General features: G+C 33.4%; 1 protein-coding gene across 5 annotated transcripts in view; it reads right to left on the reverse strand.

The window, feature by feature from the left end:
- Positions 1 to 4,770: 4,770 nt before the first annotated feature.
- The window catches only part of LOC148276368 (unconventional myosin-IXb-like), a 51,322-nt gene continuing 41,712 nt past the window's right edge, over positions 4,771 to 14,380 (reverse strand). For all 5 annotated transcript variants that reach the window (XM_088234381.1, XM_088234378.1, XM_088234379.1 and 2 more), the window contains 9 exons: positions 14,077 to 14,239; positions 13,498 to 13,701; positions 12,010 to 12,412; positions 11,257 to 11,538; positions 9,648 to 9,809; positions 9,362 to 9,556; positions 8,470 to 8,652; positions 6,490 to 6,747; positions 4,771 to 6,177 (listed from right to left, as the gene is read on the reverse strand). In XM_088234381.1, coding sequence (XP_088090507.1) covers positions 5,800 to 6,177; positions 6,490 to 6,747; positions 8,470 to 8,652; positions 9,362 to 9,556; positions 9,648 to 9,809; positions 11,257 to 11,538; positions 12,010 to 12,412; positions 13,498 to 13,701; positions 14,077 to 14,239 — 2,228 coding nt within the window. In that variant the 3' untranslated portion in view covers positions 4,771 to 5,799. The remainder of the gene's footprint in view (positions 6,178 to 6,489; positions 6,748 to 8,469; positions 8,653 to 9,361; positions 9,557 to 9,647; positions 9,810 to 11,256; positions 11,539 to 12,009; positions 12,413 to 13,497; positions 13,702 to 14,076; positions 14,240 to 14,380) is intronic.

A 14,380-nucleotide genomic window follows, 5' to 3' on the forward strand; every position in this document is an offset into this window, starting at 1 on the left:
ATCTACAGATTGCACAATCTCTGTTGAGTAAATATTTGTAGATTTTACTAGAATGGACATCCTTATTGCAAATTACAAAAAATACTTTTAATAGAATTATTACACACATATAATATATCATTTCCAGAGTTTATTTATACACATGTTATTAAAAAAATATTCTATCCATTTTAGAGTAATCAACGAATTATTAAATACGGTAATAATTTTACTGATGCCTTCAACAGATGTTTCTTACCAAATCTACATAAAAATAGGTATCCTATCTTTCATTACAGTATAGTAAGTGCAATTTTAACAACAGTATAAAGAGGTTATCGTGTTCAAATCATTGTACCCTTTTTTTATTAAAACCTTCATCATAAATATTGTTTGTGAAATTTGATAATAGAGGAAAGCTACTAAAATTATTTTTATAACAATGAATAAGACGTATAAAAAATAATGTAATAAGTAATCGTTTGCTTCACGATCATCAAAAATATAGTCACAAAAATTTCACTTGCTTTTTAAAAACAGATTGGATAAAAAAACAGGTATTTGATCTATTTATTTATTCATATTTAAAAGATGTTTAGTGTATATTAGAATGTGATGAGCTGTATGTCGAATCAAGTGATACTTTCAGATAGCAAACTTGGCCGCATTTTACAAAAATATTTTTAGTGTAATGTGCATTTGATATTCATAAGATTTTGTGTCTGCACTATATATTATAAATGGTTCCCTTCTAAAAGTCATTTTGAAACATTCAAATAAGAAAAATATACTTCAGTATCTACTATCTACCACATATTAAAAAGAAAATGGCATTCACTACATAAAATGACATCTTCGGATTTTCGCAGGTCCATCCAAACATGTAAATAAAAATTTGGTAAGAATTCGTAGCACGAGTTTCAAGATTTGATTGAACAAATTTATTACAATATAAAATATATATTATTTAATTCAGTTTTTTTATCGGTGGGTCCAGCATGAAAGCAAAATCGTTGTATAACATAATATTTTGTTATGATTGGCAAGCTAACTTAAATTTAACCACATAATTAAAGGGTCTCCTCGAATTATTTAATAAAAATACGATGTAGAAACCTATTTTTCTCGGATTGGTTGGCACATATACTTGATTATAACTAAAAAAAAGCAATAAAAAAAAAAAATACCCGAAGATTTGATTTGACAGTAAGCGTGGGTGTTTAAAAGAAATTTGTGTAGTAACAACTATAAAATATAGTGAACTTTTTTTAAATCAGAATCTGCTTAAACAATGAAAAAAATATAGATGAGCAAACTTTTTAAATGTATCGTTGTAAACAATAAACTTAGAAGCAAGGTGAAGATATACCTATTACAATCACAACCGTTTAAAACAAAATAAATGTTGACTGAATCGATGCATAACTAAACGAAACCAATTTTTAGATTGCATTTTGAAAGTTTTCAAGTTACCATTGTATTCATTTTATTGTGCTGTAAAGTTCTTCTTAAAATCTGTAGGTGCATAAAATAGCAGCCTTTTTAAAAAATGAAACTAGAGAGTCGGTAATTTATAATGTATTATAAACGCATATTATATGTACTCAGTATAAAAAAGATACATACATATTATGACAATTACTTGTAATTGTGACAAACTGTTGACATGTTGTTCAAATGGCGTCACTGCGTCTGATACAATTTTTAATGCAAAAATTAACATATTTTGCAAGCAAAATGCTAATACATTTTTAGAATTTTTCCATAGTGGATTCAAAAACCATGTATGTAGTATAAAAAAAGTAACTTGTTTACAAAAAAGATTTAAGAACAATGATTGTCAATCAAGTTTTCAAAATAAAAGTTTAAAATATATGTGTATTTATAAAATTCGTTTCACATGTGAAAAAGAGGAACAAATATGGTATTACATAATTAAAAATAGAAATAAAAAATGCTCACTTAGAATTATTTATGGTACATAACAAGAAAAATATTATTTGAAAAAATATATACACAATGTAGTAACATAATGAAATTTTATTGAAAGTGTGTATATTCAATAGAAAAATGTTACACATAGTATTAAATAATTTTTATAAAAGTCGCCTCATTAAAATAGAATATCTTTTTGTAAATAACTCGAGCCATATATGCAATAAAAATGTTACATGACTGATTTTTGTTTATCATTTCCCAATGAAATTGAAGACAACAATAATTTCAATTGCTAAGCCTTTCGTGATTATTATAAAACTACAAATGGTTAGCTTATATTACCTTTGTTAACGCATTGTGACTTAGTTTATTCTTAATATGATTACATTCAAGGACAAATTATTTAGAAACATACAAAATGCAAGATTATTGCTTAACAGAGTGTAAAACCATTTTATATACGATGTATATTATTTTTTTAATTATTTATCAACAAATATATAATGTTCTCGAGAATAGTACCAAACAACATTTTAATAATGTAACAATGTTTATCAACGGATCGTATAGTATTTGGGAAACTACAGGTTCGTTACTTCATTAAAACCTAAGTTTAATTTTACCCAAGTAAAAATATAAATAAACGTCCCATATCCGATTCGCTAACAAATATTCATAAATGGTTACAAATAAGATTATAGTGAATGAGATTCGAAGACTCCTAACTCTATTGTAAGTACCATGCTTGGAGAAAATAAGATTTAACCAATTTGAATTGATATTAAAGTAAGGTTCTTTAAATACTAATGAATTTCCGAGGACGATTTATCAATACAAAAAATGAAACGGGGAGGAATAACTCTGATATATTGATATCAGCAAGAGAGCTTTAAAAATGGGTAAGAAAAATTACAAAGTTATACATTAGTTAGAATTTTACACGTACTTACAATGTATACAACAATCTTTATATCATTTTTAAGTGGACTGAGTTATAAGAAAGGGCAGAGGTATTAAGCGTATATTTTTTTTATATTAGGGTACAATAGAGGACATACTAAAACTAGGTGGACAACATTAGTCCCAGTACATTATAATGCTTCATTCTATTTTGTCGCACATCACATTAATTCATTTTTTTTTATCTGTTCTAATACATATTTAAAATATTCATTTCAAAGACAGTTTTTCATGTTTCAATTAAATAAATGCAGGGGGAAATTAAAATTACTGTTAGTGCTCACAAAAAATGTGTTGTTAAAATTATTATTCGTCACAAATTTTCAATGGAAAATAAGAACTATCGAATGTGATTTTAAATATAACAGATTTAGTCCATAATGTGATTGCTACAAAAATAAATACATAGACACTTCTATGATTCAAACTTGTATTTGTGAAAGTCGTGTTTAAACACGCCTTTTGGTGTTGAATTTCTATTTTCATATTCTGGAATCGTTTTTATAAATAAATAAAGCATTAAAAAGGAGACAAATTGTACAACACTTACTTTAGGTAGATATGAGGTTGAGTCTCAATATATATACATATTTGTAATATCATAATATAAGCTAATTTTCATTCAAGAAGACAATAAAAATATATTATCTGGAATCTCTCAGACTATCTATAGGTGTTATATAATTTGAAATGTGTTTTTGATTGGTATAATTTATAAATACAATGTATGTTCACAAAGATTTTAAGTTGAATGCAATGTATTATATAAATAAAACACGAGTGATACTTTAATCCACAAATTTGGAATATCCAGTGACCGGTTTCATCGCTTTCGCGACATCTTCGAGACTGGTATATTTATTAAAAAGTTAAATGTATTTATACAGAACAGAGGTAAGGATACATAATTCAAAGTACTTAATAGAAAACAAACATTCCTTCGAATTAAAAAATAATGTAAAAATAATTCATATTGCACCCAAAGGCCATAAACTTGACAAATTAGAAATTCTCGAAATTAATAGATTAAAAAATAAACCCGACGTAGAATTACTTAATGAACAGATAACACATGTGCATTCTCCATTACTTTACCCATTGTAATATAATTTTACTAATGACTTTTTACCCCTTGTTTTTCAGAAATCATTACAAAACCACACTCACGAAGGATGGGACACCAACAATAAAATAAAATACTTAAACTCATTAAAATAACATTATATCCATTCATTTGTTAACCCATAGAAAATTTGTCGATAATGATCCTTAAGATAAAAATAACTTTATTTAATTTACTTACATATAACTTTGAATTATGTATCCTTACCTCTGTTCTGTATAAATACATTTAACTTTTTAATAAATATACCAGTCTCGAAGATGTCGCGAAAGCGATGAAACCGGTCACTGGATATTCCAAATTTGTGGATTAAAGTATCACTCGTGTTTTATTTATATAATAAATTACAATGAACTTCCATCAAGAATTTTCACTTACAAACTTAAATGTTTTGAATGCAATGGTGTACTTAACATTTTCGAATGTGGAGAGCACATTTAAAAAAAAAAAACATCTATTAAAAGGTAGCTTACAAATTTACCCATAAAAGTCACAGAAGTCATTTGATTAAAATACCATAATTTTAAAGAATATATTTTTTTATTGAGTATATTTTACCTTTAAATACACAGATCAAAATCTTGACATGGTTTTACTCAGAAATACATATATGTGTTAAAGACTAAGGAAGAAGAGTCAAAATCAGAAGTTAAATCAAGAGCAAGAATGTTGGGTTATTTTATTATATAATTTGAATACTAAGATGCATTATTGTATTAAATAAGAATTTTCACATACACAATATGGTAATTCTCAATAATTTTGTAGTATTTTATTTTTGTACTAATTGTCACAGAGCCCAGTCACAACATAGCAAACCTCGCACGCTGAATTTTGAAAACTAGAGAAGATTCATAATATTTATAAAGATATATTTAGGCAAGTTTTTCATGTGAAATTAGAAATAAAGTTTTAAATTACATTGAAACTTTCACAGACTAAACTTTTAAATTCAATTTAATAAAAAAAAAATGCCTCTTCAGATTACAGAAAACAAATATCTGTGAGCGCAGAGAATAGATTTGAAAAAGTTACAGCTAATGAATCGTGCAGGAAAAAGCAGATAGACAATTATTTGTTTGAATATTACAATAACACCTAAAAAAAAATCAACACCATAAATGAGATTTTATTGTAACTCTAGGTGTATCTTGCCGGTGGCCCCTGTGTATCTTCTTGTGTAGAGTTCGCGCCCTGTAGTTTTAACGTGGACTGCCGAGGAACAGTACGCGATGGACGTTCGGGACGTCGAGAACCTGGTGCCTTGTAAGGTAGGCGAACGTAGCTAAGGCTTTCAGGAGACGTCCGCAGTATATGGTCCAGCCAACCATATCGCCTCAGCTCGATGACAATTGTGATCTGCCAGTCAAACCACCGCACGGCGAAAATTCTTCTTAGACACATGGTAAGGTGCCACGATTTACATAGAGAAGAATGGGTGTTATGGACGCGTTACGTGTTTTATAGGCGGCATTCGGTGTTTACCGAGTAAGGGCCAGTTGCTTTGAAGTGGAAAAAATATTTAAGTTAAATAATTGTTGCGTCTTTGTTAATAATCCAACTGGTTATTTCGTGCAATCTATTTTTACCAAAATGTAACAATGATTTAACTTGAAACTGTTTTTGTTGTAACTGGCTTTAAATGCTTGATTTCCAGAAAGCCTTCATGCTGTTAAACGCCGCAAGTGTACTTAATAATAATTATAACACGAGTTTTCAGATACGATCAATTGGGGAAGCCCTGGCATAACAGTGAAAGTTGATAGGAACCCGTTAAAAAAGTATGTACGTAGATTACACTAGACCATGATGGGGTCATCCGAGGACAGCTGGCGATGCAGCGGTGCGCGATGGCGTCGCGCGGGCGTGTGAGTCAGGTCATCCAGGCTGCCGTCGAGGTCGGTGGACAGCAGGTCGTCGTCGGACGTTGCCCTCGTGAGCGAGGGCAGGGCGCTCGTCAGGATGGCCTTCTCCTTCTGGATTTCCTGTATGTGGCCGACCAGCAAGGCCTCCTCCTCGTTCTCCGGCGGAGGGGGGTCCGGGGGGAGGGCCGTGTGGGAATTGGCGCCGAGCTCCTCGGGAGTGAAGACCTTGGAGCAGCGGAGAGACGATAGGCGGTGCGTGGCGGTGTGGCAGGCCGTGTCTAGCGTGGCAATATCCGCAAGAGTAGCCGTCACCTAACCGAAAACATTTCATAAGTATTTCTTAATATTTGAGAGGTCATCCCTGGAAATGACTTTTTATATCTTTTTTTTTACCTCAATCACAAGAAAAATTTCAATTGTAAGCAGCGAGTAAGAAGTTAAGTTCTTAAATCTGTGGTACAAAATCGTATGCGAAAGCGTCATAAAGATATTTAATTTTGCGTAAAAAAATTTAAAGTGAGTTATTTATAACTAGAAAATGGCCCCAAAATTTTTAGTATTAGGGGAAATTAAAAGAGAACACATGTTTCTTTTGCTAAAAAAATATAATAACTCTGGTCGTACCGTCTTGATCCTCTCGGTGAGTACCGTCTCCACACACATGGTCTGCGCAGCTATGTGATGCAGGCTGACCTGCGCCGGCTGGGACTTGCTCGTCCTCAGGATGCACGGAGCGAACACGATGGCCAGCGCGCTTGCGCTCATGCGGTTGGCTTGCTCGTGGGCGGCAACGCGGGACAGATGGAACATGAGACGCTCCATCAGGTCGAAGTTCGGTTTCGGCAACTTTTTGAGAATCGCGAACAGGGTCGCGACACGGTCCTGGAAATTCACAAAAAAGAAGTTTATACAAGCAAACTATAAGTGCTTAAGCGATGATTGTTATAACGGTTGTTCTTATGAACAATATTTTGATTACGTCCGAATATTTGCAGAGAAGTATTGGATTCAACTGGTATCAAGTGTTTTTGACTCAATGAGGAATTCCACTGCTTCCTATTTTTTTTTCTTCTATTAGCGAACTATTTAACTAAGCAAAACTATATATATATTTCTATTTATGCGTTATTTACAAATATATGATTTTTTAAAGTTACAATTATCAAATACCGCGCCAAATGACTGTAATCAGTGTGTCATTTTTCAGTAGTGACGTCATGAAACGGTTGGCGTTCTTACTTTCACTGACCTGACAAGAATCTATGGAATATTGCTTTGATTACTTCATTTAGTTGATCGTAATTTGCTCATTTCTATGTTATGGTTATTTTTACGAACGTTCCGATTTAGAAAAACCTAGAAAGTTGACATAATCTCTTGTTGAAATGTCAAATTATACAAATTATAATCTTTTTTTCTATGGTCAAAACGTTCCTTACAAGGTACGGGGGCTTTAAAGCGGAAACCGGAAATACTACAAGTAGATATAAGGAGTGACGTCATTATTTACGATTTTAAAATGAATACTATTTTTAACATTTTTTATTTATTTTTGCGTGCGTTTTTGAGATATTTCATCCTACTTCAAAATTTTTAAATATTCATGTGTACACGAAAACATTTTAAAAATTTAATTCCGGGTTGGGCTGGAATTCCTCATTGTCACTCTCAGGATATCAAATGGAAATAGGTCCATCTCGTAGTGAAGTGGTTGCCTTTTCATCAACCATATTTGAGGTTTCAGGTTCCATTGAGAAGATAATGATTAAAGATGACTGAATTAAGCCCTTAATCTTTTTTATCCCGTCTAATTTGCATAGTGTTATATGATATTGATTTGCGAGTGCAGATACTAAAGCTTTACACGGATTAGATTTCAAATATTTATTACTAGAAGTTACACACTATATCACCACATAATTTATCAAAAGGAATTTACAATATAGTTAAAACTGGTCGAGGGCATGCAGGTGAGATGGAAGATAGAGAAGAAATGCTGCAAGCGATGTCCTTTCAAGTGTCATATAGAGTGAAGTTAGGTTCGTATCAGGTTTGCCAACTGAAAAGACGTTCCAATGTTGGCAATCTGATGTTTATTCAAGTACTTCACTTTACGTTACAATGTAAGGAGTATATATGTTACCAACAACATACCTACAGTATTCTGCATACCCACATATCCTGGCAAGGTTATATCTAGAATTGTTTCTCTTACTAAACAGACCTAAACTTATAGCCTAACTACTAGAATTTAAGGATATATATTTATAATAAACCAGAACTACAAAAAAATAATATAAAACTTTGAGGTTGATGATCTTGAATTTCTACAAACACAAATTGGGGCCAATGATTGGCCATGCGAGCTTAAAAGGGTTGAAAAATTCTATTAAATAATTTACAAATTATAGAAAGCCCAAAAAATTATAATAAATGCAATATTTATGTAAAAGATACAAAGTACTATTTATGAGACAATAATACCCGAGAGAGTCAACTTTATAATGATCTTTCAATTTTAATTTCTATTCTGATGCAACATAGAATATATCTGGCCTTTTGAATGGTAACTAGATTGGATTAGATTCTAATATTGGAAATTACCTGTGAATCGGTTAGACTGGCAGCCATGATGAAGTCATCATAGCAGTCAAAGGTGAGTAGAGGTTCCGGCATTTCACGGAAGAAACATTTGAGCACAGAAGTTAGTACGTGGACAGAGTAATTTTCCAGTTGGTTGGCGGTCTCATCAGGATTCGCGTCCAGAAGAGTCCGTAATTCTTTAACCTGCAAAAGATACACAATCATAATTATTTTGCGATGGAACACCATCGAGTAACACCTGACACATTTCCAATATGATCCAAAAAATGTTTAAAAAATCTGCAAAATAGAAAAATACTTTTAAAACCAAATTGAATTTATATTGAAATTGTAAATAATTTATAATAATTACAGTGAAATAAAAAGAATGTGTGTGCTATTTTCGTTCTATGATTATTGACCACGACGTTAGCTACCAAGGATGCTTAACGAAAAAAAAAAATGAAAAGTATATTGTTAAGTGTCCTCATGCCGAGGACACTTAACAATATACTTTTTTTACATGTGAGAATATACAAAGAAGACTTAATATACAGAGAGAAATTACAAAATGTTACGACAGTTATACATTTCTGTATACCTATATTATTTATATTATAAAACACACAATATAACAACAAAAACATAACATAAACTATACGTTTGTGGAGCAGGTGATTCAATATTGGTTTGGGCAAATGAGACAAACCATTTTACTTCTACTTTACTTCATGTCTAAGTAATTTTAAATGAATATCTGTGTAGTTGTGATTTACTCTAAAATGTAGTAGTAAATAAACATGTCAGAAAATGGGACCTAGTTGCGGCAGAGCGGTTGTATTTGAAAGGAAAAAATAATATTACATACATGATTTATTGTGTGAAAAAAAGCAAAGGTGAATTGCAAACTTACCCTAGAACTGACTCCGCTTTTTCTGTAGATGCCTTCCGTGTAGAGACCATAAAGCTCAATGGTGGTAATTAGGCGATCAACGACAACAGGAACTTTACCATCTCCCGTGGATAGTTTGTACAGGGGGATCCCAAACACATGTCCCTCTCCTCCACCTACCACCAAAGTAGAGTTATCTTTCCTACAGTGTGTTACCTGGAAATAAAGACAAATAGATTGTTGATTATTTTGGTTATTTGTACTTATTTATTCTGACAGTCATAGAAGTACAGAAGTAAGAGTTTACCTTCATATAACACTTTTTGTGAGCAGCCAATTTGCATGTCTGACAGATGAGAGAACGTTCGATCGGCCACATGAAGAATGCTTTACAGATCTCACACTCTGTGGGTATGTTGATCATGGACAGGACGAATGTGTGGCCGGAAAACATGATAGGATCATCCACCTGCATAGGGGGTAAAACAATATAATGATCACATTCATTTAAAGAACATTCAAAGCAGGAAAAATAATATTTGAATCGGGTCTTGGTCCCGTGGCTAGTGTCTCGGACTCACAGATCAAAGGTCCGTGGTTCGAATACCACTCTACCCAAACTTGATTACCATATCCTAATATTGAGTTATTTACAACTCATTGAAAATGTCTCTCAAAATGAAATATTTGGGTAAAATATAAGAACTCAAATATTTATTTTTTCTTAAAAAAATAAAAATATTTTAAGTACTTTATACTCTTCATGGAATTGAAAAAAAAAACATTTCATATTTAGGAAAACACTTTGATTAGTGTGATACTGGAGTATTATTTTTAAGTTCTTTAAACCTATAAAATAAGTAGAGATGCCATGAATAATGACTTGGCCGAATACCGAATATTCGGCGATCGAATGTTTGGCAAAAGATGTACGCAATTCGCGCGTGACAGGTTACAACCCGTCTCATTGTGGTGACGGGGCGGGCGTATTTATTTATTTATTAATTCAAAATTACACACGTTTACATATTCATGAACTTGCGGATCGGTAACGCAGGTACAAAACCTTTTATATATCGTCGTTGCGCCGGCAATATCTGTGAAGTGACATTTTGATTTTTTTTAAGGAGATAATTTAAACAATATATCTTTTAATGATGGATGTTATTTTTATTGGTGACAAAAAGGAAAAATACATTATTTTATTTTGAAAAAATATTTCAAAATATTTCCTGGGTGGATAGAGTCCGAAACGATATTCTCCGACGGATGGAAAAAGATAAAGAGGTACTGAAGACCATAAAGAAAAGAAAACTTAAGTACTTTGGGCATGTGATGAGAGGCGAAAAATATAAATTTTTTCAAATCATTCTACAGGGAAGGATTGAACGAAGACGCAGTGCAGGTAGAAGGGGCATCTCTTGGATTAAGAACTTGCGCGACTGGTTCCATTGCAGCACTAAGTCCTTGTTCAGGGCAGCTGCCAATGAAGTAAGAATCGCAATGATGATTTCCAACCTCCATCGGGGAGAGGAACCATAAGAAGAAGATTTCACTATATTTTGTTAAAACAAAATTGTTTATTCTTATGAGAAGTTAAAAATACTTTTTTAAAAAAAAAACGAGGATATGTAGTATTTTGTTTATTGATTTTTAATATAAAATTATAACAGGTAAACAAATAACAAATTAGGCTTTTTTTAATTTTAAAATGTGTAACAAGTATTTCTGCGGACCGGCAGAAAATCTTAACGGACCGGTGGCGGTCCGCGGACCGTCGGTCGGGAAACGCTGGGCTAGAATACCCCAATTGGGAGGTGAAAAGGCCAAAAAAACAAAGAAGATTAAAAGATCAATGAGAAATACGTTATTATAAAAATAAAAGCAGTTTGTAAAAGTATTAAATATGGACATACCTTTCTCTTCTTATCTTTTTTCCTCTTGGTTTTGCTGGTTTTGTCAACCTCCTGTCGGGAGTTCATGAACTCGTCCATGAAGCCGCGGAAGGCGTTGACACACATAGTGACCGGGAAGGTATCGGCCTGACCTCCTTCCTTGCAGACCGTCTCCATCACGTGGTGGAAGTTGGCTATGAGATCCTTGTACTTGAGTGCAGACCCTTGCTTGTTCACCACGCTGTAGGTAGCGACTAGATTGTCTTTAAACTCCTTCAGTGCGTGCTTAAACAACCTGTCCACCTGTAAAAAAATGTATTATTAAAACCAAATATTTAGCTATTTAAACAAACATTTGTTTTTTCAATTGGTCAATATGCGAGAGTTGAAAATTATTATAAACTTAATTTTATTTATTTTCAGTTATCTTCCATACTAATATTATAAATGTGAAAACGTATTCGTCCGTTTGTTCGGTGTCATTCACGTCGCAACAAAGAGACTGATCAACTTGATTTTTTGCATTTGCGAAAAAATATTACTCCCTAGGGAAAATTCTGATAAATCGAATGAGTTTTGAAAAAAATTCAAAGAAAAACCGGGGTTATGAAAAACACAAAAACGTTGATTGGGAGCGGATATTTGAATGATAATGTATGGAAAAAATGGGACCTTGACATTTCGGCGTAAAAAGCGGGAAGACATAAAATTGAGGAACGTAAAATGAGGTTTTTCTGTACATTGTACATGAAAGTAAATAAAATTTATTCAAACCTCTGATTGTTTTCTATCTTCAGATTCCATTTTGTAAATCTTTCTGGTGATGAAGTCCTGCATGGCCTGCAGTTCCTTGGCATCGGAAATGATCTTGTCAGTTCTGTCGGTGAATTCTGACGTCCCGGTCAGGCTGAACTTTGACTGGACAGCATTCTTGGCGGGAGTGTCCTGATTGGCTCCGCGAAGGGTCTTCCTGTGCTTGCCCCTCCCCCCGCCCGCCGCTCCCGCTATGGTGCCCCCGTTACAGGGCATGGTAAACACCCCCTTGTTCTGGATACACTTGGTATGGTAGAGCTGTTTGCAGTCTAGACACTTTTGTCCTTGTCTGACGAATGCGTCCATCGCGTCGTGGCAATACACACACTTGTCGTCCTTCGAAAATCGTGTCCATTTTCTAAATCTATAAAAAAAATATAAATCAATATTAGAAAAATTAAATGGCAAAGATAAGCATTAGTAAAAATATTGTAATTTGGAAAGCTCTAGTGGCTAAAGATTAAAATATTTGTTTTTAGAATACATTTAGAAAGTAATAAATAGGCGTACTAATTATATTTTTAACCTTTAAAAGACTGTGCTAAAAAATACCTCTGGAAAAAGTGCTATAATGTTATGTTACATTAAGCAAAAGGTGACATGTGTTTAAAAACACATATTTAAAAACAAAAAAGAACACATATATCAATATTGTTTAACAGTTGATTTTCCATAATTTGTAAAAATAATCATATAATTTAGGCCTGTTATACCAAAAAACGACTTCATTTAAAAAATAAAAAAAACATTGTCGATGATACTGCAATACCGCGTAACCCTCCCTGGAGTGCTATTATGGGTCTTATCATGGGGGTAGAGAAGAAATAAATGCTCGCTGCTCTCTTCCTCTTACTTCATCTACGAGGCACCATAAAAATCAGGCTCACTAAGGATTCATCGTTTACAGTCAAAACATTCCCTCTAGGTAACATTGTGACGTTCGGCTAGTACTATTTATCATATCGTTTGAGGCTCTTTCACTTAGAGCCTAACCTATATTAATGTACTTCAAATTCAACCTTACGTACATAAAAATACTAATGTATTTTGCTTGCAGCGCGTGTTATCTGAAGGACTGTGACTAAATTGACAGACTAAAGGTGTCAATTTAGTCACAGTCCTTCAGTTGCAAAAAAATGTATTTTGGACAAGGGGATTGCTGGTTTTTACGATGACATATTCTTATATTAAAGCTTTTTATTCAACGCGCCACATTGTGAATGTGTGGAATGTGGAATATGAAAAAAAAAACGATTTATCTGTTATGCTCCGTGCACCTGTTACCCAAATAAAATAGGTTAAATGATATTTTAAATGTATTAAAACCATCTCAAAGTAGTTAAATTTTATATATAAAATACCTAGCATCGGCGGTCAACTAGTTTGTGTATTGGGCCTTACAGGGGGTTTAACCTGTTGATTGGCTGAATAAAAAAAAGGACAGCTCACCTATGGCCAGCTATTTTGAAGACTCCGTTGGCTGTGGACCCGATGAAGTCCATGTGTGGCGGAGGAGGGCGTGGCGGGGCGGGGGTGGGGGCAGGGGGAGCCACAGCGGCAGGGTCAGAGTTTCGTCTTCTCAGTTCCCCGCCCGGCACCAGCACGGCGGCAGGTCTTAGTCGCTTGATACTGGGGGTTTGTTCAGATGCGGCTCTGCATTAACACATTTGGAAAACCATTAAAAACAAATTTAGTTTTAAAGGTAGTTTACAACACGGTGTGGGCTACCATGCACAAGGTTCTAGGGGGGCGATATATACATTTATATATATATTCATATATATTTTTTAGAAATATATATTAAGTAAATATCTACACCATACAATAAAGAACGCCACAGGAAATAATTACAAATTTAATCACAACAATGAAATAAACAACTGTTGATATCTTAAATCAATAATTTTAGAGTATTTTAAAAATTTAGTTATGCCAATGTTTATGTACACCTAAAATTTTGTTGAGAAGTGTAGACACAAGTCAGTACTGAATTAATGTAATCAAAGAGTTAAGGAATTGGGAACTAACCTAGTGGTCTTGTCAGTTCTCCGAATCTCATCACCTCCTTCCCGTCTCTGTCTCCGTACACTCCGCACCGGTGGTTCTGGTACTCGTCCCGCACTCGGACGTCCGTACAGTACTTCTGGGCTGTTGTCTATGGGCGGTTGAATTGCGTGTTCTATGTACATTCCTTCAAGCAAAAATAGAGCATTGTAAAGAAAAAATCATTGTTGCTGATTTGTCTACCCCTTAGCATGTCATGCCTTCGTTTTAAAGGTTCATTCGTATTCAAAAGGAACACTCCCACACTACCAGAAGTCAAACTAGAGGA

The sequence above is a fragment of the Micrasema longulum genome, unplaced genomic scaffold (assembly GCF_059751315.1).
Source record: "Micrasema longulum isolate JH-2025_06_02 unplaced genomic scaffold, ASM5975131v1 h1tg001232l, whole genome shotgun sequence".
In the NCBI taxonomy this organism is placed as follows: domain Eukaryota; kingdom Metazoa; phylum Arthropoda; class Insecta; order Trichoptera; family Brachycentridae; genus Micrasema; species Micrasema longulum.